The sequence below is a fragment of the Corapipo altera genome, unplaced genomic scaffold, assembly GCF_003945725.1.
Source record: "Corapipo altera isolate COAL_440 unplaced genomic scaffold, ASM394572v1 67, whole genome shotgun sequence".
Lineage (NCBI taxonomy): Eukaryota > Metazoa > Chordata > Aves > Passeriformes > Pipridae > Corapipo > Corapipo altera.
In genome coordinates this window covers 492534-516796 of record NW_020884906.1, presented here as the reverse complement: position 1 = coordinate 516796, position 24263 = coordinate 492534, and the positions used below count along the sequence as shown (strand labels likewise).

Sequence of the window (24263 nt, the reverse complement as noted above, 5' to 3'; positions counted from 1 at the left end):
AGGCTGCAAACACTTTGGTCTGGTCTCTCAGGGTTTTTTAACCTGGTAACTCTGAGAGAAAGGAGCTGCTTGGAAGCATCTGAACCCTTGGCAGTGCAGCAGCCTGTCCAGCAGGCATGGCAGCCCAATCCTGCACACCCAGGGGTTGGATTGGCCTCGATACTGGAAAGTTATTTCCAAAGCCAGCTTAATAGCTTGCATTTATCTTTGTCATATTTCACTTCTACTTCCCCTTTGAAGCCTCTGTGCAGCCTTGGACAGTCCCTCCCTTCAGAAAGAAAACCGGTTCTCCCTTTAGAGGCATCCCAGCAGATCCTCCACTGGCCAGCAGAGCAGGAAAGCATCTGTGACATGCAGCTTCCTGAGCCAGGAGAAGCCAAGCCATGCAGGCTCTAGATTTATGGATTAGACATGCTGCCATGGCACACAAATCACTCTGTGCTCAGTGCAATTCATTAGCACATTGCTATGGCTGGTTGCATTCCCCACATTTTGGCAAACGATGCCAAAAAGGCATTTTACCTTTCATGTGCCAAGACTGAACAACAGAGTCAGGACCCCTTCCTGCCTCCTCCCCGGGGAAGTGAAACCACAGTCAGCAGTTGTTCTGTCTGTGGGCAAACTGAGCCCTGAGGGTTTTCCAGCACCCCACGGCAGTGCTGACAGGCTGAGCAGCCACAGGGCTGGGATTGTGCCTGCTCCCAGTCCAGCCTGTCCTGGCAAATGAACCTGTGCCACTGGCACCGTCAGTACTGCCCACAGCCACCACCAACACCCTCCAGCCCGGGGACATTCAGCTGAAAATCCGCAGGCAAGCCCGGGGAATCATTCTGCCAGCAAAGCATCGGGAAAGAAAAGGCCTGTTACCTGCCTTCCATGTATCAGTAAAGAACTTCAACAACAGGCATAAACCACTAAAATAACAGTATAATTGACCTAAGGGAATAAGAAGGGAGGGGTGAAAGGAAGACAGGGTTTTTGCTATTTCCTTACACTGCTGCATCTTGATTCTGGGAAAGGGACAATGGGGGAGGAACAAGCCAGAAACTTGGCTTTCCATTCCTATGGAAAGGTTGTTCCTCGGGGAGGGAAAAAATAATTTAAAAAACCCCACCACACCAGTACTTAAAAATCAGAGATTTGAGAGTGCTGGGGGCCTCATGGAGCAGCAGTGTGGACCTCTCCACAGAGCAGGCTCTTGGTGGGGCCGTGTCCCCCCTCAGAGATCATGGTCCTGGGCACACCGTGGGGGATAGGGATACGTTGTCTGAAGTCCAGCAAGGTGCAAACCTCAGAAGAAAACACAAATCTGAGCTGGACCCCATTTTCTTGAGTGCCAGTGCTACACTCAGGCCAACACCGCAGGGGTCAGTGCTGGAGGGACACGGGCAGAGCAAGGAAACTGCAGAAAGAGACCCCCGGGGCGGAGCCCCGTGTCACTCACCTCAGCCAGGCTGGCCCGGCGCTCACAGCGTGGGGAAGGTCCCGCTCAGCCCCCGACACCGCCGCCGGGGAGGGGCCGCACCCTCACGAGGGCTCCGTCCGTCCGTCCGTCCGTCCGTCCGTGAGGGGCCGCACCCTCACGAGGGCTCCGTCCGTCCGTCCGTCCGTCCGTCCGTGAGGGGCCGCACCCTCACAGGGGCTCCGCCCGCCCGAGCCCCGCGGCCTTTCGCTGCAGCACCTGGGGCGGGCGCGGCCCCCGAGCCCAGCTGGAGCCTGAGGCACAGACACCACAGGGCTCCCTTTGACCTCAGACAGCCCCGGAGCGGCTCCTTCGGCTCCTTCGCCCCTCTCGGCCCCTCACAGTCCCTCTCGGCCCCTCACGGCCCCTCACGCCCCTCTCGACCCCTCACGCCCTCACAGTCCCTCGCGCCCCTCACGGGCCCTCGCGCCCCTCACGCCCCTCACGCCCTCGTGCCGCAGCCGCGGACGGGCAGGGCCGCGCGGGCCCTTCCGGAGCGCGGGGCGCCCGCGGCTGCTCCGGCGCTGCCTCGTGTCCCGTCCCCGTCCCCGTGTCCCGTCCCCGTCCCCGTGTCCCGTCACTGTCCCCGTGTCCCGTCCCCGTGTCCCGTCACTGTCCCCGTGTCCCGTCCCCGTGTCCCGTCACTGCCCCGTGTCCCGTCCCCGTCCCCAGCCGCGGTGCCCCCGGCCAAGGAGCTCTTTGTGTGTGACCTGAGGCTCCTGGAAGGGACAGGAACCCCCGCGACTGGGGCTGGAGACCGAGGGAATGGGGCATTCACCTGCTGGTCACCCCACAGCCGTGCTGGCCCCACCAAACGCCCTCTCCTTTCCAGCCGCTTCATTAAACCATAACCAGCCACACAGAAGCCCTTGAAAAAACTCCCCATTTCCCTGGGCCGTGGAGGAACAGCAGCTGCCAAAGCTTTACAGAGCACTCGGCAACAGCTCCACCGGTTTGCTTTGCCCGGCACGGTCTGAGCTTGAGGAACTCCGGGGGCACAGCAGGATGCACCACACCCAGCGTAGAATAGAGAAATAAGCTATTTACATCAACAGGCGTCATTATTTTATTTCATTTTTGCTTCATTTCAAAAATAATTAAGGGACACTATAACCAGCAGTAGGCACATCAGTGGGGTTTGCAGTTTGAGTCTCTAAAGACCAGATCTCTCATGCCAAGTGCTGTTACAGGCACAGCTAGAGCGAGCCACTGGTCTCAACAACTCTTGGCTTCAGGATGAATATCTCAAAAGCATTCAGAGCCCCAGTCTCACTCAGCTGAAGTCAGTATTTAAACTGTAAGAAGATTAAAAGGAATGCAGACAGGATAAAATAGGTGGGCTTCTAAACATTCCCTCCCTCTCTCAGAAGAACATTGGAAAAGATGCATCAAGCAAGAAGAAATTTTCTTTCTCTTTTACTGATGGGGAAACCATGGCAGGAGAAGACTAAGCCACTTGGCCAAAGATTCTAAGGCAGTCTGTGGTAACACGAGGAAACTGTATTTCTCCATTGTCTTAGTCCAGTACCTTAACTGTTCACTGCCCACCTCTGTCCTCACCTGACCCAACACAACCAGAAGCATCGTGGGAAGTGTGGCTGAGATATTGTAGCATAGGAGGGATCAAGCTCTGTAGCCTTTAGGACCTTGTGAGCCATTCGAGTCAGTTCTGGTCACTGTAGTTTATGATTTCTTTAATCTACCAAACCAGAGCCACTTCCAGCTCAGCAAAGCAATCAACATCATGCTAAAGAGTTCAAAGCATTAAAAAACCCACAAGATTGGTTCTTTAGGAACACAGGCAAGTGTCTGATAGTTCAAGTCCTGCTTTGGACTGCAGTCAGGATCAGATGGGGATCACAAACCACAGGAGCTTAGCACATCATCCCCCAAGAGGAGGAGGGTCTTCAGTCTTGGGATATTAATCATTGTTGTAGGGGTTTCTTGAAGAAGAAACCCAAGGGTCAACCTGCTGGTGCAGTTCTCGGGTGGTGCTCCGGGCTTCAGCGGTCATCCTCCGAAATTTCTGCAGGTAAACAATGATGAAGATAACCAAGATACCCTGGAGGAAAAGGAGGATGAAGAGACAGAGCTGAGAGAGGAGAGCCAGGCTGCAGTACCAGTACTGGCACGTGGAGTTGACCTCGTCCTCTGTCAGGTAGGCAATGACCCGGTGCTGCAGGTGCCTCGGGGAGCTGCACCTCACATCCCGGTACAGGGTGCGGTTCTGCTGCCACTGCAGCCAGGAGCGCAGGTACAGGATGTCACAGGTGCATTCCCAAGGGTTGCCCTGCAGGTACACCACCTGCAGGCTCCTCAGGTTGTCAAAGAGCCCATTGGGAATAGAGGTGAGCCTGTTGTAACCGAGGTGGATAATTTCAGCTGAAGGACGGAAGGCAACGGGCAGGTTTGCTACAGTGAGGTCTTTCGAGGTGCAGTCAATAATGGTGCTGGTACACCTGCATGGCACAGGGCAGGTGGGTGTCACGAGAGGGAGGAAGCCAAGCAGGGACAAGAAGAGAATTCCCCTGTTCATCTTCACTTGCAAACACTTCCCTGGTGAGACTGAATGAGGTGAAGACCAGGCAAGTAGACACCACACACTCCAGGACTGACACCACAGCCCCAGGTCTTTTGTTGGTTTGTTCTGAGGATGAGTCCCTAAAGTTGGGTGAATTTGGTGTCCTTCACAGGAGGTGCGAGAGCTCTGAAAAGAACAAAGTTAAAAGAGATGTGCAAAATCTTGGTCTCTCTTTACAGGAGAGAGAATGTTCCTGGTCTTCCAACCCTGTATTTGAGGAGGGATATGAACACATAGCTACTGGGAGGCTTAGCTGCAGCCATCAAATACATTTTCACTAGTCCTCCAAAGTGTACAAGAGCTGCTTCTATTTTCAGCATTAGTGGAGGTGAATTACTAGAGTAGCCAATAAAATTTCCGTCAAGGAATCAAAAACTAAAATATGAAACAGCTCATGCCTTATCATAGCTCTGAATTACACCTGTAAGCAAAGCTTTGTTCATGCAAACTGTAAGAGGAGATTCAGAAATAAATTTACTGTTACCACAAGCAAAAAATAGCCTTTCCAGCTTTGGAAAGAAGTGATAAACAGTCCTTGGCCACAGAAAGGGTACTGATCACTGAGGGTGGAGGTCAGTGGAGTTTTCCATGGTAGTTTTGTTCCAGCAGGTGAATAATCTCCTTCTGGAGCTGTGACTGTGCTGCAAGACATGGGTCAATGAGCTGTCTTTACATTACAGCCTCGTGCCACTGCTGAGCACATGAGCTGCTATAATTCTCCAGGAGAACAACTACACATACCTGCAACAAGGCAGTGCTTCCCTGTGCTGTCAACCAGAGAGAAAAAAAAAGAACAGAAGGTAACTGTTGACTTACCAGAGTAGTACAGTCCTTGCTTTCTCGCTGGCTTTACGAGGAAGGTCTTCAGGCAGCCAGTGCAGAGTGTGCCCTGCAGAGCTGAGCCTGGATAATGCCCTCCCAGCTGGCTGGCAAGATAAGGGCCCGGCTCATCCCCGGGACCTCCCACACGAGGCCTCCCCCACGTCTGCTGCATGTCAGGGAGGCTGATGCTGCACTGAGCAAGTCTTCCACAGCACAGGAGCTGGCACTGCCCACGAGCACACGTTTGCTGGGATGCTGACGGTACTGATAACTGTGATTCTGGGCCTGGCACACACACTGCACAGTCTCATGGCACAGCAACTCAAAATGCACCTCGACTGCAAGGTGGCATTACTGGTTTGTACCACACTCCCTGAGCACTGTGGCCTTTGGTTTCCCATCTCATCAGGAAAGCTGCACTTGGCAGAGGGGTGAGAACTAGCACTTTTCCAGGTGCTGACCCTCAGGTTTCCCTTAAACAGGGACACAAATCTACTCCTACTTAGTAGTGAAAGATCTGCTGATAGAAATGAGAAAGACTGACCACGTGCTTTATTCAGAAGCTGCATTACACAAATACTCGAACAGGTAAGTCCAAGGGTCAAAATACATTTAGGTAGAATCTTGTGTTCTCATGGCCATCACCCCTTCACAGACAATTTTGTGCCCCCAGCCTGACCAGGCATTCACTGTGCTCCTCAGGCTAAGGCCACCAGAATTATGTTGTGAAACTGTTGCCCCACTGAGCACAACTCTGTTACCTTGTCCTGTGCACATCACACAGAGCAGAAATGATGAATGCCCTGAATGTGGTCATGCTGAGGAGAACTGAGGGTGAAAACAATGGCAGGATTTGGCCCTAGGGAAAATTTTTGATGCTCTAAAGAAAACAATTAAGCTTTAAATTTCTATGAAGTTGGGGCAGATCATTCCACTATGGTGGGCAGGCAGAGTGGGAAAGAGATCTTAGGCTAACAAACCAACCCAGTTTTTCCTGCAGGGCACACTTTCCACTCGGGAGCAGCTCAACTACTGCAGGTTGGGTTTGCTCAGCAGACCTACCTCGTCTCGTGCCTTTGGTGCTCCGTTTATTCCCAGGCAGGTGTTCAGAGCTGACCCAGAGCCAGGCCCACTGTGCTCTGCAGGCAGCACAGACCTGGCAACGCTCCCCTGGCTACTTACAAACTGCAGTGCCTGGACTGGATCCTGCCCAGCTGCCCAGTGCTGAGTTAGACACCACTCCTAAGGGAAGCCTGAAGACAGAAGAACTTCAAGATCAGCTTGCTAGCTTCTGGCACAACCAGGCCAGAAATCCCATGCAGGAAGTCCTGCCTGGAGCCCGTTCTGACAGAATTAGATAAAAGGAGAAACAGGGTGAGTTTTGCTCTCTCCTACCCACAATGCATCACCAATGCTGCTGAAGAGGGCTGAAAATTAAACAGAAAGAGGTTGGTTTTTTGAATGTATTTATTTCACTGATCAATTCAGGTAGTAAACATTAATAATAATAACAATAATCATTTAATAAAATGGATACGTTTTAAAAGGTTTCATTTTTCTTTGTTCACAATGACAAAATGTTCAAACAGAAATTTACAAAAAAATATAATTATAATAACCCAAGAGATGGACAGGAAACAAAGAGCCTAGGAATGGAGCAGGGGGTGAGGAAGGTGTGTGGCAGGAGCAAGCCAGCGTTACAGCACAGCAGAGTCTGTGAGGAGGAGCAGGGAATGCCATTGCAGAGCAAGAGGAGGGGGATCCCTCCCTGGAGAGGAGCATGCAGGAGGCTGCAGGGACTGCACAGGACCAGCACAGCAGTGGCACACGAGTATGTCATGCCCTGGCTCCATCCCCAGGCGGGCACAGGGCTGAGGGGGACCCAGAGCCCACTGCAGCCTGGGGCACCCCGAGAGTGGGACACCACCCCTGCAGCCCCCACACAGCAGGACAGAGCTGGGCAGAGGCACGGGAATGTGCCTGGGGAGCAGGGATCACATTGGGGCTGGGGAGGGTTGCGTGAGGGGAGGTGTTAAATTACTTTCCTATCCACACTTCTCGCTGCCAGAGCCGAACAGCCAAGCCACACGTGTTCAGGAGTCTCTTCTCTGCTTACTGGGTGACTTGATGCCACAGTACCCCTTTCATAAACAGATGCCACCTTCCAGGCACCTCCCTGGCGCCCACCAAAATCAGTCTCTAATCCCTTTCCAAGCAGCCCTCAAACTGTGGCCCTCTGTAGGGAGCCTCCCACACGGAGATGTGATGTCAGTGGTACTGCTGCCCCTCTGTAGAAGCCATCTCTGGTGCCTCACTCCTGTGTACTTTTTCCTAAATGCAACTGGAACCATCTTTGCCAGCTGGTAGCCAAAGACTTCAGCTCTCTGTAGAGGACAGACTTGTGACTATCAACGTGATGTAGGAGCCACGTGCACTGAGCTGATGGAGACTTCCTCACCCAGAGGGACAGGGGCAGATCCACCCTCAGCAACCCTGCCTGCCTGTGACCAGTGTACCTGTGCTCTCACCAGCACACAGCACCTCTCTGCACAGCCCAGCATAAGAGCTGGCAGCTGTTCTATGTCCTTGCTAAAGGGAAAAAGTCTCCTTTATCTTCTAGGAATAAATCTGTTTGAAGGAGGAACATCTCCAGCTGGACAGGGCTCATTTGCAACAGAACATCCTCCTCACTAACAAGACTAGTGCAAGAAAAGAGGGGACAGGTACTTCAAGGTGTTCCCTGTTACACTAGCACAGAAAGCTGAGAACTCAGCAGACCTGCAGCTTTGGCTGGAAGCAAATCAGCTCCAGAAAAGCTGGGAGGAAGGTTTCCAGCCACTCCACTGCTCAAGTAAGCACATTGCACAAAGAACAGTTTGTTTCCTCCTTAGGCACCTTGGTCCTGCATGTTATTGAAGCCAAGCTGAATCCTTCTGCTCTCCTAGGCTGGCACTGCCACTTTTGAGCCCAAAATAGAGGAGAATGAAAAAACCAACATTGTTAGACACTGCTCTTGCCCAGGTTGCACAGTTCTGCCAAAGGGCTTCCATCCTCACTCTGTCCTTCCACAGGGTGCCAGGGTCTGTCCCCTGCCCCTACAGCCCATGGCTAAGCAGAGGCTCTGTACAGTGAATAACTGGAACCAGCCAACCTACTCACCACCTCAACAAGCCCTGACCAGGACTCTAAAGCCCCATGGAGGAATCAGACAAATGCAGTGCCTAAGAACAGAATTTAGGGCCTGGCTATTCCTGGCCAACACCGTGCTTCCTACCCAGGGAGATCTACTGGGGAGATCCAGAGATGGAGGAGCAGATACAAAAGGGGAAAGGGGAGAGAGGAATCAGCCAAGGAGCAGAAGGGTCCAGCCCATGGGAGCACTCCCTGGAGTCAGAGAGAAGAGCCAAGTGTCTCTCCTCAACAGCCCTGATTCCTGTGAGCGTGGCAGTGTTGCTGCTGAGCCCTGCCCTGTCAGGCACATCACACTCCAGGGCTCTGCTCTGGCTGGACTAGAGTTAAAAATACTGCAGGAAGCAAGAACAAGACAGGAGCTGCTGCTCAAAGAGTGCTCTTATCTCTGCCCAGCAGATCCACCAGCCTTCCCAGCATTAAGACAGGAAGAGCCTTGGGGGAGAAGGGCTGAGTCCCAGGGGAAGGGCAGGGGAGCAAGTGCCAAGTCTGGTGGGCTGTGCTGAACCCCAGGCAGTGACACTCCTGCTCCTGCCACACTGATGGAACACCTGCCTGGACAGGCAGCCTGCAGATCTTGGGTACAAGCCTACAAAAACTGCCCCTTCCCCCAGGAGAAGCTCAGAGCCAGCAGTGTGCTCTGCAAAGCCTGGGGACAGGACACAGGTCTGCATTTGGGGTTGGGTTTCAGCCCTAGAGTTTCTACTCCAAAGCAGTCCTGGCCAAGCACTCTGGCTGCCACGGTGCTTTTCAGAGCAGACACTGAAGACACACTGCAGCTGGATGACCAGAGCTAAACCAAGAGATACCCTCACCCAGCTACTGCAGGGCCCTGGGGTTCACCTACCAACACCTCCAGCCTGCCAAGGGAGGAAACCATGGCAGTGAAGGTGCTCACTCCCATCAAGTCCTTGCAGGGAATAAACAATTCATCCTCTCTGCCAGAAAGATATAACTGAGAGTCAGAGAAGCGTTTTCTTCTAACCAGCCTTGAGAGACTCAGTCCCTTGCTGTTCAGTGCAAATATCCTGGAACTTCTTGATAGGAAGAACAAAACCAACCAACTAAACAAAAAAACCATAAAAACCTAGACAGGAAACCAGGCAACCATCAGTACTCCCGAGCAGGTCAGGGCACAGAGGAACCCCCAGCCCAGCTCTGTGGGCCAGAGCTGTCCCCAGGCTGAGACATCTGAGCAGGTCACACTCACAGGAGGGTCCAGCTGCCTTTACAGTGCTGGCCCCAGACAAGGGCAACAGGGACAGGGGCACAGCACCTCACTTGGGAGTAAACATTTACGTGCATTGACACAGAGAGTCTTTAAGTTTGTACACCAGAGAAACCAGGACTTTAAATACCAGAGCATTCCTAAACAAGAGATTAGTACAGGGGAAAGGAGGATCTTTTTCTTTTCTTTTTTTTAGGATGCCTTAGAGACTTACCAGGCTAGTTTCTTTAAAAAAAAAAAAAAAGGAAAGAAAAAAAAAGAAACAAAAGAATATTAAGAAAGAAAGAAATACACTTCAGTAAACTGTTAAGTGAACAGCCTCCTCCACAATCCAGCTGGCCGAAAAGCCAACATTGCTGCTAATAAATTAGAGGGTGCGGGTGCAGCTCTTGCCCACGAGTCTCTATACAACAGGAAACCTTTTCTAAATGTTCACAGCTCTTGCCAGGTCTTGTGGTCACTGGGGGATTCCCTCTGCCCTCCAGGTACCTGCCTCTCACTGATCCTGCATCTGCTGCTGCATCTTCTGCAGCATCTCTTGCATCCGCCGTAACTGCAGGAGACAGAGGAGAGAGTCAGAAAGGGACCTGCTGATCCTCACTGGGGCAGCCCTTGGAGCTGGCCAGGGATCCCTCAGGGAGCATTAACTCCTGCATGAGCACAGAGGCACCTGTACCTGGGGTGGAATGTGGCCACATCTCCCTGACAGGAAGCTGCAGCTTTCCCACCCTGCAGGCAGGAGCCCAGGACGGGGGAGGCAGGAGGGGGAAGGCTCAGGACAGCCTCTATGGGGCAGCCCTGGAGAAACACCTGAGACTCCAGCTCCAGCACCAGGGGGGTACAGGCAGAAACGGGTCTCACCTCCTCATCCTTCATCTTGATCAGCTTCTCTGTCTCAGTGTCTGGTGTTGGCAGAGGCAGGATAGGAATGGGGCTCTCTATCCTGTTGTCCTGGGTCAGCTTGCTGGAGAGACAGAGAGAGGCAGAAACAGAGTCAGTCGTGGTTCAGGCTGCCTGGCTTTGGTGTCACCACAAAGGCACTGTCACTGCCCATGGCAGACCAGCCAGCAATGCAGCAGCATTCACCCAGCCAGGTGGAAGGGCTGGGGGCAATCCAGCCCAAAGCTGTGGGATGCACTTGGATACAAAATGCGACCAAAGTCAATGACAGCTTTCAAAATACAAGTGTGTGGGTAGCTAACAGAAAATCCACACCAAGCTTACATTGAGAGCAAACACAGAAGAGGCTGATATTTCCATCCACCTTTTGTAATTGCATTGGCAAGCTGAGCAGAGATATTAAGAGACAATTTATCCAGCTTCTTTTGGCTCTTCTGTTTGTGTGCCTACACACACACGCAGCATCAACACAAACCAGCAGCATCCCTCCTGCACCACATGCTCACCGTGAGCCTTTTTTTTCCAGGAAGATAAAACCAGAGGAACAGTTTGATTGCTGCAGGTCTAGTAACAAAGCCTGCCCTCCTATTCAGGAGGTGAGAGGCAAGAAATAGCAGCATTGCTGTGAGGGCTGGGGGTGCACACAAGTGCAGGCAGGGGACAGAGAAAGCAGGTGACTTTCTTCCAGAAGTCAGAGGAGCTCTCAGTAGGTGAGGAGGGGATGACAGTAGCCACTGACATCTGGGCTGAAATTGGAACTTCGAGATGTCACTTGCAGGCGTTCACCACTTGGAGTCACCGCTGCCTCACCACTGAGACAATTCCAGCCCTGGAGCTTGGGGTCTGCTCCCAAAAGGACTCTCCAGAAAGGGCCCTGCTCTGGTTTTATGAGACTTGTTCACTGGCATGGAACTAACCATGGCGTGAGAAATGGTACCAAGCTGAAGCTCCTCCTAAGCTTAGCAATTGCTTCTGCATCATGCTCTTCTTTTAATAGACACACAGCCCACCTAAACAGCAGCTGTGACACTGCTCACGCAGCTCTAGCATTTAACATAGTTATTTTGGGACTCCATGCACTCACTGCTCAAACAAACAGGCCTGTCTGCTATGCAAAAGGACTGGGATACGCTGCGTGTCCAGAGATGTGCCAACCTGCACGTCGGCACAGCCCGGACTGCTCCCTGCTGAGGCACAGCCACTGCTGCTCTGACACGGGGCAGCACAGACACCCAGCCAGGGCTGGGCCTCAACAGAGCAGCCAAGACCTGCTTGAAGCTCAACTCTGTCACCAGTATATCAGTCATGGAAGGGAGAAGGAAAAACAGAGGTCTCAAATGAGAAACCCATTTGTGTTCTCCCTTCTGTTTTCTGATCATTGTCATTAAAGCCATGGAGAATCAAATGCAATGGGAAGACAATGCAGAGAAATCTTTGGAGACCTGTTGTCTTACTAATTGCCTGGGCTTTGTTGTCTGAGAGACAGCAGCATCCCAAGGGTCATGCTGTCATTTGGACAGAACTGCAGATGGCAGAACACCTTCCTCTTCAGCAATGCACACAGCTGTCAGTCACCAGACACGGTTTATCCCATTTTATTAGGCTGGATGTATTTCATTCACTGCCAGAAACACCTCCCCAAAATAATCTTTAGGCCTGTTTCCCAATATCTGCATGGGGAATCCTCAGACAGTAAAATGGGTTCTCAGCAGCATTCCCACCACAGGTTCAAGGCTGTGGGAAACATGCTCGGATTTGCTGCTTTAGCTCCCAGTGCTGCAGCCCAGCGTGTCCCCAGCAGACCCACAGCCCTCTGAGCAATGAGCTGTTGTGAGACATCCCTCCCACCGCAGTGGGGACCCACCTGGTCATCTGCTGGATGCACTGAGCTCGATAGTTCTCGTAGTGGACGTCGCAGGTGACGTCCTTCAGGTCGTGCATGTGTGTCCGGATCAGCATGTTCCGCAGCTTCACGAAGTCGCAGTGAGCCTGGTTCTCCACTGCACAACCAACCAGGGGAGAGTGTTTCACACCTCACCAGCTTATTCCAGGAAGCCCTGGCACCCAGGCTGGACTAAATCCCCATTCCAGGGCTCCTTCCTCATCCTCCCCCCACCCTCCCCCTCCACTGCCCAGCACAGCCTCCGTGATGCTCTGCAGTTCCAATGCTGAGGCCAGGCTGCTGAAGTCACTGTGCTACCAGGACTTTTTCTGGGTAACGGGATTAATTAAGCATGAGAGAGGATCCCAGGTACATGGGATGTCGCTGTTATGACCAGAGTGAGCACAGCTGGTGCTGGAGGCAATTGCTTGTCTCATCAGAATTCAGGACTTATCAAAAGGCCCCTGTAGACCAAATCAGCCCCTGAGGGGCAAAGCCAAGAGCAGGATGGAGAGCTGAAAGAGCTGCTGCTGCCATGGGGAGCCTGGCTCCAGACAGCACTGTGGGCAGCGCTGTGCTGCCATGTGATCTCCTTCACCTCTCTGCAGGGCTGGGGGAAGCCAGCTGTGCCAGGCACGGGCAGTCACAGAGTTGATCCTACTGCCAAATGCCAGCATCCCAACAGGCCCAGTGCCCTCTGGAGCCAGCAAGGGACCAGAGCCAGCAGCTGGGCAGCCAGCACCACCAGCCACGAGTGCACACACAAGCTTTTGGGATCTAAAGCTGCAAGGCCTAAAAGCAACAAACCAGCACGGGGGAGTCAGCAACAGCAGCAAAAGCCATTCCAGAGCTTTATGTAATTTCTCCCTTTAGAAAGGAAGAAAGTTGGAGACAAACACATTGTGCATCAGCACAGCCTCCAGCCCAGCAACTCCAGCCCTTACAGGAGAGGCAGCAGAGGAAGGAGTGCAGGAGGGTTTAGCATTGTTTGGCTGAAGGCAATGGCTTCTCCCTGGAAACTAAGCAGGCAACAGCTCCCCCCTTAAAAAGAAGCCAAATCCTAGCGCATAATAAAGCCCAGGCATTCTTCCATTCACACTGGAGCCTCTCTTCTTCAGTCTCTGTGGCAGGGTTATTACTTCACTCCCAGTAACAGACCTCCTGAGCCAGTCCCAGTGCCTCTGTCTCATGTCCCCTGCCACGTGCCAAAGGTGGCACAGACAGTGCAGCTCTCCCCTGCCATCCCTGTTGTAAGTGCCTCCCTCCTCACAGTGCCAGCCCCCAGGCTGCAGGCTCACCTTCCACAATGCCCCAGGGGTAGAGCCGTCCCCGGACTCGCTGGCCCTTGGCCTCCACCACGGTGTTGCTGCCGATGACGGCGAAGGGAGCACTCTCCTGGAACAGAGGCACCGCTGAGCCCTCCCCTGCTGCCCACGGACCCCCCTCCAGGGGCAGGCCCTGGCACCGTGGAGCAGGAGGAGGAAGGTGCTGGTAGGGAAGGATATCCACACGTGCCACCGAGCAGGACACCACCACTCAGCTGGCAGAGAAAATCTCAAGGCACTGGGACCTACAGGCAGCCTGATTCCCAGCCAGACTCAGCTCTCCTGGGGGAAGCTGTGTCTCTGCAGGAGCCTGCATCCTTCTACAAGGAAGCCAGAGCAAAGAGGCTGGGACACCGAGGAAGGGGGACAATGTGGGACAAGAGCTTGTCCAGGCAGGAAGGTACAGGCTGTGCTCCTCTCTGCTCAGAAGGCAGTCAGAGCCCATTGCCGCCCTCTGACAGGAGAAACAAGGCCATACTCCCTGCACTCAGGGCTGGCTCGGCCTGGGAGGGGGTCAGGACTGGGCTGCTGGGGCCTCCAGACATGCCTGTAGGATCATGTGTTCCCCCATGCAACTTATGTGTCACAGTGGTGTCTGTTCACTCGCAAACCTCTCCTTGCTGATGGCATCACTCATAGGTGCTTAGAAATGCTGCACAACCCAGCCTTTATCTTAAACATACAGGCTGGGGTAGATGGAGGAAAGGCTGACTGACACTGCCTGGAGGGAGAGCAGAAGTGCCATGTCTTCATGCCACACTGGACTTCATGGCACCAGCAAGGACATCAGCACCTTCTCCAGGCCACCCCCCATATGAGCCAAGGCTGTTCCCTGGGTATCCATGGCACTGGCCTTTGGCACACACAGGGCAGCTCTGGCTCCTTCTGGAGCAACCCACATATCCACGGAGCCTGACTTCCCAGTCCTCTGCTGAGCAGGTTCCTTACCTTCAGCTCTCTGTCTTGCTGCTTGAACTCTTCATCTTCATCGGAGTCACACTCGGGAAACTGGTACACTTTAATGCCAAATTTGTCAATCTCCTCCCGGATCTGTGTCCAGGCAAGACAAAACCAAAAGGATTTAGAAGTGAACAATCCTGGGTTTATTCTGTTTGTGCTACCATGGATTTGTTACAGCCTACGGATGGCAAAAGGATTTGATGTTTCTTCTAGAGTTGGCCTCTGCTGACACCACCTCCCTTCTCACAACAGAGCACTGCTGCAGCTACATGTGCAGGCACTGTCTGTGCATATATGTACCTATACACACAAACAAGCTATATATAGATATCTATCTCCCCTCCCTCCTCAGCCCACTGGATACACCCTGTAGAGAAAGAGCATCTCACCCTCTCCTTTAGCTTCCGGATCTCGGAGGGGATCAGGCAGTCAGCTTTGGCAATCAGGGGCACAATGTTGACCTTCTCGTGCAGAGCCTTCATGAACTCAACATCCACAGGCCTCAGCCTGCAGCAGGGATGAGGAGAGACACAGTTAGGAAGGACACACTGGGCAGCTCCCCCTCCAGCCTCTCTCACCCCCCAGCACAAAGGACAGCAGTGACACAAGGGCTGCAGCAGCACTGGGACAGCCTCAGCCAGGGCTGTACCTTGGAAAGCTGTCTCCAGTTTTAGCTGCTGAACATCTCACAGAGACACAGGCTGGGTATTGGCTCCCTTGAAGGCCAAACACTGCCCAGGCCACAGCCTGGGGTCTCACTCCAGCTGTCCTGTGCCACGGGCAGCCAGCACAGCCCCTCTGGCTGCTGCAGGCGAGGCTGACACGTGAGCCAGCACGGGGCAGGGACCCAGGGCAGCTTAAAACTCCCTTTCCTATGCATCACTCAGGCTCAGCCAGATAGGAACACACAGGTCTGTGTGGCATTGTTTCTTCTGATTTCCAGAACAGGCTGTAAGGCCCGAGGGAGATCTGCTCTGCCTGATCACAGGCAGCCTGTCATGCCAGCGAGGGGGAGTGGTGTGATGCTCGGCCGAGGGGGAGCATCCAGACAGCTCTTCTCCTGTGCCAACAGCCCTGCCAGTGGACAAGCTGCTGCAGGGCAATCCTGGGGCACAAGGGTCTTCCCTCTGGACTGAGTCACCCTCCAGGCCTGGAGTGTGGGCTCTCACCCATGCCCGAAGGGAGAGATGAAGTAGAGGCAGCAGTGCACGCGGTTGTCCTGGATGTTCTTCCGGTTCAGGCCACTCTCATCACGGAAATACTGCTCAAACTGCTGGTCAATGTAGTCAGTGATGGGCTTCCAGCTGGGAAGGGCAATTCAATCCAAACAAAACCATGAGTTCAACAGATCAGTGTCTCCTAGAGACTCTGAAGCCAAGGACTAGAAGGAAGGCAGCAGTGCCCTGCTCACCACTCAGTGTTGTTAACAGCATCTCCAAAGCCTGGCGTGTCCACGATGGTCAGCTTCAGTTTTACACCCTTCTCCTCAATGTCCACCGTGTGCTTGACGATTTCCACTGTTTGATTGATTCTCTCTTTGAACAGGAACACGTGAGTCAAAGCCAGGCAGCAACACTGGGGATCCCCTCTCACAGCCAGAACAAGCCCACTCCCTCCTTATCACTGAGCACAGGGACTAACATGGGTCTCAAAAAACCCCAATCATCCTCTAAGGAGCCTCAAGGGAGTGGTACTGTGGGAGGCCAGCAGCAGGCAGGCAGACTCCAAGAAGATACCCAGACCTCTAAGTGCCTGCAGCCCAGCTGTTCTGAACATCTGGTCCAGTCACTGGGGAAGGGGAATCCCTACCACTCTCCAGCACCCAAGAACTAAAGACAAATCTCAACATCTCAACCCAAAGGGTTAGTGCTACTTTGCAGCCTCATCTTCCCTTCATAGGATAGAAGAGGCCTACAGCCAAACCCTTTTTGCTGGAATAGCACAAACAAGAGGGCTGGGATCCAGAGCCTGTAGCTGCTTCTGAAGCAAGGAACTAAAGTACTAGTCCTTAAGACAGTCCCATTCACCCCTCTCTGTCCCCAGCTTACCCTCTGCATTGAGGAGCTTTCTGTCTTTGTAGAGGTCTGTCAGGAACAGGCTATTCACCAGCGTGGATTTGCCCAGACCCGACTCTCCTAATTGACAGAGCGCAAAGAGGAGGAGGAAAAAGCAAGCAACATGACCCTCTAATTGACTTACAAATGAAACTCTGAATGAGGCTTTGAATCCCGAGCCAGAGGAAGTGAGAGAGACGAGCTGTCAGGAGCTATTTATTGGCATTACATTTTTCCAGCAGTGGGAGGACTTTTGCTGCAAGATGTCTCAATCCTTGTACAAATGTGATCTCCCAGCTCCCCCACCCTCTCTCTCTTTCCTTTCCCTTGGTCCCTGTCCGGCCCTGCCTTCCCCACCCAGAGCAGTCCCTGTTGGCAGAGAAGCTTGCTTGATTGGGTTGTGAGGGGTCAGGAGGGGCCTGTTCCTCCTGGGGGAACTGCCACAGCCTGGGGAGGAAAGCAAGGCCTGAGACAAGGACCAGAACGGAGTGAGGGGAGGACTCAGGCACTATGGGAGCACCTAAGGGGAGTGAGGAGAGCTGGTTCCCTCCACGTACCCAGCCCCCTCTGCCCATGGGCAGCCTCACCTGCAACCATCAGGGTGAAGTCGAAACCCTTCTTCACGGATTTCCGGTGGACCTGGTTGGGCAGAGTGGCAAAGCCCACGTACTGCTTCTCATGGTCCTGCGGGGCAGAGGGCATGGCAGCAGGTCAGGGTGTGCACCCCTTCTGCTCGACCACGGGGGGGGACTGGGGCAGAGCCAGGGGCCAGAGGAGAGGCCAGTCCCTGCCCTGGCTGCAGTGCGGGCACACACCTCCTCTGGGCTCGGGGACTCTGCCCTTCCCACAGGGGGGGCAGGGGGACACCCCTCCCAGCCACAGCCCTGCTCAGATCAGCTTCCCAGCATAGAGAGCACAAGGGAAAGGCACATCCCACCATTCCCAGGAGAGAGCACATCTGGGGCTGCTGCTGACACACCTTACTTCCTCTGCTTGCTTCTCCTGCACAGTCGAGGGCACCCTTCACAGCAGGGTCACCAAATGCCACCTCTCCCCAGGTCCTTTCTACATCCCTCCCTCCAGAGGCACATGAGGTACATGATGGAGAGCTCTGTAATTAGCTCCCCGGGGCTTGTGCTGTTCTGAGCTGTGTCTAAAGGAGAGTGCAGTGGCTCAGCTTCTGCTTGACCTGAGAGGGGATTATTTCTTGCTGTGTCACAGCCACTCCTGGCTGAGTAAGAGGAAATCCTGAATAATCTCTTGTGTTATTTCTGAAGAGACTGAAGTTCAAGGAGCATGGGAAGCGGGAAGATGTGGAAATATTGATAACACATCTGAGATGCTTTTGGTGAGGGTATTCCATTTAGTACTATAGGAGTGTTACCTACTGCCCAACCACCCCCAGATGCTGTCATTGAGTGCTCTCTCACAGCACAGACCCAAAGCCACCCCACAAGCCTGGCACATGCTCTGTACAAGCACACTAAGCCATTCACAAATGCTAGAGACACGACAGACTTTTCAACATTACTGAAAATAATCATACCCCTGGGATCCACACCACAGAAAAATCCACGGAGCCAGGAGTTCCTCAAACCAGTCCCAGCTCCCACTCGGCCACGGATGCCTCCAATGGGACTGTCCTCACCTGTCCTCCAGGCACAGCAGGGAAGGCCTCTGTTCCTAAGCTTAACTATATTCCTGGGCCACACACTGAAAAAACCCACAAAGTACAGTCCAGTGTGCTGGGCTCAGGGCAGTGCTGACTTGCCTTTATTTCCACACTGCAAGTGGACAGTGCCACTCCTGAGCAGGTTTGGTTTGGGTCTGACACTTGGTCATTCTACCCTGACAAGCAGTGACTGTGGGCTCTGGTCTCCCTCCCCTCCCTCCCTTGCTGACATAGCTGAAGCAATGCTGTTTCACCAGCACACAGTGCAGAAGGCAGGAAGGGACAGAGAAAATGCAGTTAGAGAGAATGGGGGAGAATTACAGAGTGCCCCAAGTGCTCTGGCAGCTGGAATGGCTGAGCTGAAGGGCAGGGACATCCCCAAGCAGCAGTGCAGGGAGCAGCAGTGAGACCCTGGGGTGAGGAGGGTGATGAGCTGCACGTAGCAAAGCAACACCTGCCTGGGGGACACTGTGAACTGCCACCCAAACGGCTCAGCAAAGGGCAAACACAAGGTGTGCAAAGCAGAGCAAGAAACATGATAATGGCAAGGTCCCAAAAACAAGAAAGAAGAGGCTGCTTCCAGCCTGTGTCCCTTGGTGCCAGGGCTGTGTCCCAGCTGCTTTGCTTCCCAGTGAACACATCCACCAACACAACCAAAGGGGACATGAACAGCCCCCACCTCACACTGGAAGGTCCAGTGTTTCCCAGCAAGCACCACAGATATACAACATACTTCCCTTTGTGCTTCTCCTGCCCTGACCTTTACCAGACTTTGGAAAGACGATGATCACCTGCTCTCTCTAGCGACCTGACACGTGAAATAGTACTAGTCCTGTGCTAATAAAACCAGAGCCGAGGTGCAGGGTGTGTTTCTCCTCTTTTCTCTGGGTTTTAACCTGGATGACTAAGGGCTGGCAATGGAGACTCTGGGGCAACTCCATTTACTTCTGCCAGGTGTAACTGGCTGAACCTGATCTCTCATTTCTGTTCAGCCCAACCAAGACAACATGGATTTACCATTCCTCTGGGTGCCTCCCCACAGCTTGGAGGAATCACCACATTCCACATGAGCAAATCCCAGCTGGTGGAGGACACTGCCCTTCACCCTTGACTCACACAGTCATTCCCCTCACAGAAAGGAAGGTCAGTGCTGAGCCCAACACCAAGAGAAGAGCTCCCCTCACTGTGGGAGCCAGCCAGAGCTGCAAGGGGAAAAGCCCTGTCCTCAGCCAAGTCTCCCTCAGAGCAGCCATGGGTGCACTGCAGAGCCCTGCTGGGGCTGATGGCCAGCGTGTCTGCCAAGGGCAAAGGCAAGAGATCCAGGGGGAACTTGAGGAGGGATCCCCTTCTTACAACAGCCCTCTCTCATGGACAGCAGTGTGGTCCCTGCACCATGGCCAGCCTTGATCCACGGTTCCTCACCCGATGTGTGCTCCTATCCCAGCCGTGTTCAGGCACGTGCCACTGTCTCTGCCAGTGTGCCAGCATCAACAAAGCACTTAAGGAGCCCAGGGAGCCTCCTGAGCCCAGTGTGTGCCTTGCTCAAAGCTCTACACCACTCACTACCTCTGTCAGACCCAACAAGGGCAGTATATGCAGTGCAACCGTGCACGGGACGGAGAGCACTGAAGAGAATGTAGAGGCCTGGGAGGACTACTGAAGGAGGCAGGAGGCTTTCTGGGTTGTGAAAAGCTAAACCCCATTAATCAGATGAGAGACCTGGACTGAGGGAGTTCTGGAGGCATCACTGCCCCCTCTGCGTGCTCTCAACCCTCCCAAGCCAGCTCCCCTCACACTGACAGAAGCCAGGACAGCTGGTCACAGCACCACGCTTCCCTTCCAGCTCCAGCTGTCGGGAAAGGGCCCGGCCAGCCGAGCCAGCAGCACTCTGGCACAAGGAGCCCCTCTCCCCACTGCCAGCTCCATGGAGCTGCCTTTGTTCCTGCTGGCATCCCGCTCCCCCGTGCCTGGAAACGTGCCCCATGTACCACAGCAGAAGCCACCGAGAGCAGTGGCCAATCTTTGGGACTCTGTCTCAAATCAAAGTACCCAAGGCCAAGCAAACCACACCCGTGCTCTCCCTCAGCACACATCCTGGTTTGAGGACATGACAGCAACATGTCACATCCTCACATCCCCCAATACCCGGCGAGGTGGCCAGGGCTGCCTGGCAGGCAGTGCTCTCCCTGGGAGCTCAAGCCAAGCAACAAAGCCCGGGTGGGTTTGTTGGAGAAGCTATCCCGGTATCGAGGTGTTGGCAGTGCTGTCTGTAGCTCCAAGGCAGAGCACACTGCACAGCCTCCATCACTCCTGTCCTTCCCAATCCCCTCCTCGCCTCTGTGGTGGAGATGCTTTTTAAAACAACCCAGGACTCATGTGACTTCTCCATTCAGCCAGGGGATAAATGGGGCCTTGCTGGGTATATTTAAAAGGGCTAAAATTAAACACGATGGGACCACAACGAATCTGAAGAATAGCCTCTATCAAGGTCTGGAGCAAACGCCAGAAATGATGGAGCTGTGCTAGGATCCTGCTGCTTCTGGCTCCGCTTCTGCAGGGGGAAGGGGCCTGCCGCTGTCCCAGCCTGCAGCACAACCTTCCAGCTCCTGCCGGGCCCTTCCTGCAGCCGCTCCCCCGGCCAGGCACGGCCCCACATCCGAGCCAGCCCAGCCCAGCCCGGAGGGAGCCAGACCCAGACCCTCCGCGTCCTTTCACCGCGCAGAGCCACCAACAGCCCCCGGGCATCTGCCGCGGACATCTGCGCCTCGGGCCTGGGGCTGAGCAGCCTCGGCAACCACTCGCCCACCAGCACTCGCTGCAGAGAAGGAACGCGGGCCAGCAAAGCACGGCATTAACACGCTGTTAATTAACACAAACCAGACTGCGTGTGGGCACACGGCGCTGCCTCCCGCCCCGAGCCCCCCCAGCGCACAAACGCCATTCGCGGAGGGAATCGCTGCACCAAATAACCAAAATGTCGCACATCTCCGGCTGCGCCGCTCGGCCCCGCTCCCGGGGGCTGCTCCCCTGCCTCCCGTCCCCGCCATCCCTCCCTTACCAGCGCCTTGCCGCTCCTCTGCTCCTCGCAGGGCTCATCTTGTGCCGCACACGCCTGCTCGGGCACCATCCTCCCCCCGTGTCCCGCGCTCCCCGGGTCGCGCAGCGCTATAAATACCCCGTACCTTCAGCCGGCCCGGGTGGCTCCGCGGTGCCTGCGGCCGCGGCGACAGCAGCCGCTCCACCAGCCGCTCCTGCAGGATGATCGCGTCCATGAGCGCGGCCGGCGGGACGGACGGACAGCCACCGCGGGCCAGCCGCAGCACCCCAACCCATGTGTTCCCTGCCAGCCCTCGCCAAATCCATGCGGCAGCCCCCCCGCCCACGCGCGCACACACGCGGGGCTGGCTCGGCCGCGGAGCCGAGGCGAGGCGGAGAGGCGAGGAGCGGCGGGGGAAGGCTCCCAGGCAGCTGCCCGGGATTTCCTGCCTCCGCCTGTGCCGCGGGAGGAGCCTGCGGGAGGACAGGACAAAGGCCAGCGCGGCCGGGCCGATGTCGCCGCAGTGTCCCGCGGAGGGGCCGCGCACGGGCCGGATGCTGTCCCTGCCAGAGCCCGGCTCCGCCTGACAGATGGGCTCGTTCAGCCGCGGGATTGCAGTAGGGATCCTGCCTGACGCAGCCGAGACAAAGGTTCGCAGGAGGAAACCTGCTCTCACCAAAATATGCCGATTATGGCTGTGTGAGTGAAGGTCTCAGCGGTCCGGAAAGCTCCCAAAAAGGAGGGCCCAAATGCAGTCCCCAGATCCTAGTCTTGGTTGATGGGGATCTGCTTCCACACAGTGCAGGTTCATCTGTTATCCAGACTCTATTGCAGCCTCATCTCTGAATCCAATTGGAATAGCAAATTGGATGTATTCTGGACCTTACAACCACCTAACCTTTGAAGACATTTCAGAACAAGGAAGTATCTGCGTGTTTGTTAAGCAGACAAACCCAGCACACCACAGAATTAATTTAAACTTCAAGTCTGGTTTCTGAACCTACCTATAAGATCAGCTTTCCACCTTTCTGTGCAGCCATAGAAACCAACTGGGGGGTAATACCACAGCATGTATAATGAAGTGACAGGAGATGACGGCACTGGTGGTGCTGGAGGAACCTGTCCCTTGCCACACAGCTTCCTGAGCAAGTTTCTGCTCACCAATGGGAAGGACACATTCAGCCGTACTCCTGCCCTGCTCCCAGAGCTCCCACTGCTGCTCTGGGAACTGCAGGTCTCTGGCAGTGGCTCCACAGAGCACCTGACTTGCAGGGCCTGCACTGGTCACCCTGGGGCCACAACCCGCTGTCTCCACCACGTCCCCAAGTCTGGCTGGCACCAGGTTCTGCTACAACGTACTGAGTCATACAAGGTCCAGTGGCCTGAAGTCTGGAGGCAGCTGAGAGTGGAAAGGTCTTAGATATATACCACATGCTGAAAAAAAGGAAAGAAGAGGGAAAAAAACCCAGTGTTTTACCTGTGCTGCCATCCTGCAAGCTGAGGGAAGGCAACGTCACAGGCTCAAGGTCCTAAAGGCTAAGAAAAATAAATGGAGGAGAACTAGGAAACACTTCCAGAGAGGGAAAACTCCCACCATACAGCAGCTGTCATATCACATGCACGAAGCCCTTCTCCAAACCACCCTGCTCTGCCAGCAGTATCCTTAAATTACACCCACTGGGTTTTGCTCCCAATTGTTTCTGCACGTAGCAGTGAAGCAGAAGGCCTGGACTGAGATCCAGGAGTGGCAGGAATTGCCACTGCTCAGAACACGGCCCCGTTCAGCAGCTCAGCCCCTGCTCTGCAGTGTTGCTCCTTTCTTCAGGGAGCTGACAACCCTGCACGGGTCTCCCAGCCCAGTAGGTCAAGCCATGCTCACGACACCTGTTTTCCTCCTAGGTTCACAACAGGTAATCCCTGCTCTCCTGGCAGAGGACTCACCTTGGGGTCTGCAGCTTGCCCGGGAGCGAGGAGCGGTGACAGTACCACGCTGCCTGCACTGGGCACCAAGAGCAGGGGCTTGTGGCTCACCAGAGATGCATCTTACGTGAGATAACAGGAGGTTTCACACCAGTCCTTCTACACCATAAACCACAATAGCTGCAGGCAAACCTTCCCTAACCCCCATGAATTTCATGGCTTGGAAAAGCCTTGTCTGAGGGCCACAGGCCACACGGCCACCAACCACAAGTATCTTCTAAGTGCACATGGAGATGTGCTGTGTCCCCACGAGCCCACTGCACCAAATCAGAGCATTCCTCTGAGCTGGGATCACAGATGAAGTCAACAATGATTTAGTTGCGACAAAACCACAGTGTTGTTCACAGCCCCAGGAGCTGTGCTGACAGCGCAGAGGCACAAGGAACTACTGTCTCCTGAGTGCCTTAAGCTCTCACACATCATACATGCTCTCAGGACGGGCAGTCAGGGAGGAATTCCAGTCAGAAGGCCATGCCTGGGAACTCAGAGAGCAGATTAGGAAAAGAAACTCAGAAGAGTAGGTCTGGGCTACAGAGAGCATCTTAAGGCTGAGCAGCCAATGCAATGGCTTCCAAAATGATGAAGGACAGTCCCAGACTCAGCTTCTTCTGTCCCTCCTAGAGATGCTCATCTTGCCTCCTCAGAGTCACCAAACCATAAATGACAGACTCATTCATGTCCCTCAGATGTGCCCCATGACACACCCAGAGCTGTTGGCTCAGGCTGGTCTGTGCAAACTTCCCAAAGAAAGATGAGCCACTCTTGTTTTGCCCCTGTCCTGATCACACTCTCTTTCCACCCAGCCCCTGGAAATGCCCAGTGAAACCCTGGCCTGCTCCTCCAACAAGAAATCTGATGTATGACATCCTCAAGACAGGAAAAACAGCACACAGGACCTTTCATGTGTGGTGTGAAGCAGAGCTCAGCAATGAAAATCTTTGCCCTTTCAATATCTGGAGCAAAACCTACAATGTTTTCTTGCACTGGCACCTCTAAACTCCTCTCCAGGCAGGTGTTAGCAGCAGCACTCAGGGGTGAAGTGGGCTGCAGAATCCAGGCTTCTGACTGTCAGAGCAGAGCTTGGCCTGGCCCCAACCTGTCAAACAGCAAGGGCAACACAGGCTTGGGGTGCATCATCCTACCTCATGGACCAGCTCTTCTTTGTCAAACT

General features: G+C 54.3%; 2 protein-coding genes across 5 annotated transcripts in view; both read right to left on the bottom strand.

The window, feature by feature from the left end:
* Positions 1-2504: 2504 nt before the first annotated feature.
* On the bottom strand, positions 2505-6284 carry GP1BB (glycoprotein Ib platelet subunit beta). Its single transcript, XM_027652390.1, has one exon. The coding sequence runs from the start codon at positions 3996-3998 to the stop codon at positions 3384-3386; it is 615 nt and encodes a 204-aa protein (XP_027508191.1). The 5' UTR covers positions 3999-6284; the 3' UTR covers positions 2505-3383.
* A 30-nt stretch (positions 6285-6314) lies between these two features.
* SEPT5 (septin 5) overlaps positions 6315-24263 on the bottom strand; it is a 41631-nt gene continuing 23682 nt past the window's right edge. For 2 of the 4 annotated variants that reach the window (XM_027652383.1, XM_027652384.1), the window contains 10 exons: positions 16991-17087; positions 16398-16484; positions 15761-15884; positions 15519-15653; positions 14739-14856; positions 14338-14439; positions 13363-13459; positions 12047-12182; positions 10144-10246; positions 6315-9835 (listed from right to left, as the gene is read on the bottom strand). In XM_027652383.1, the coding sequence (XP_027508184.1) occupies positions 9779-9835; positions 10144-10246; positions 12047-12182; positions 13363-13459; positions 14338-14439; positions 14739-14856; positions 15519-15653; positions 15761-15884; positions 16398-16484; positions 16991-17087 (1056 nt within the window). In that variant the 3' untranslated portion in view covers positions 6315-9778. Of the gene's footprint in view, positions 9836-10143; positions 10247-12046; positions 12183-13362; positions 13460-14337; positions 14440-14738; positions 14857-15518; positions 15654-15760; positions 15885-16397; positions 16485-16990; positions 17088-21133; positions 21234-21257; positions 21555-24263 lie in introns of those variants that run through there. The other 2 variants (XM_027652381.1, XM_027652382.1) reach the window with 2 other exon arrangements.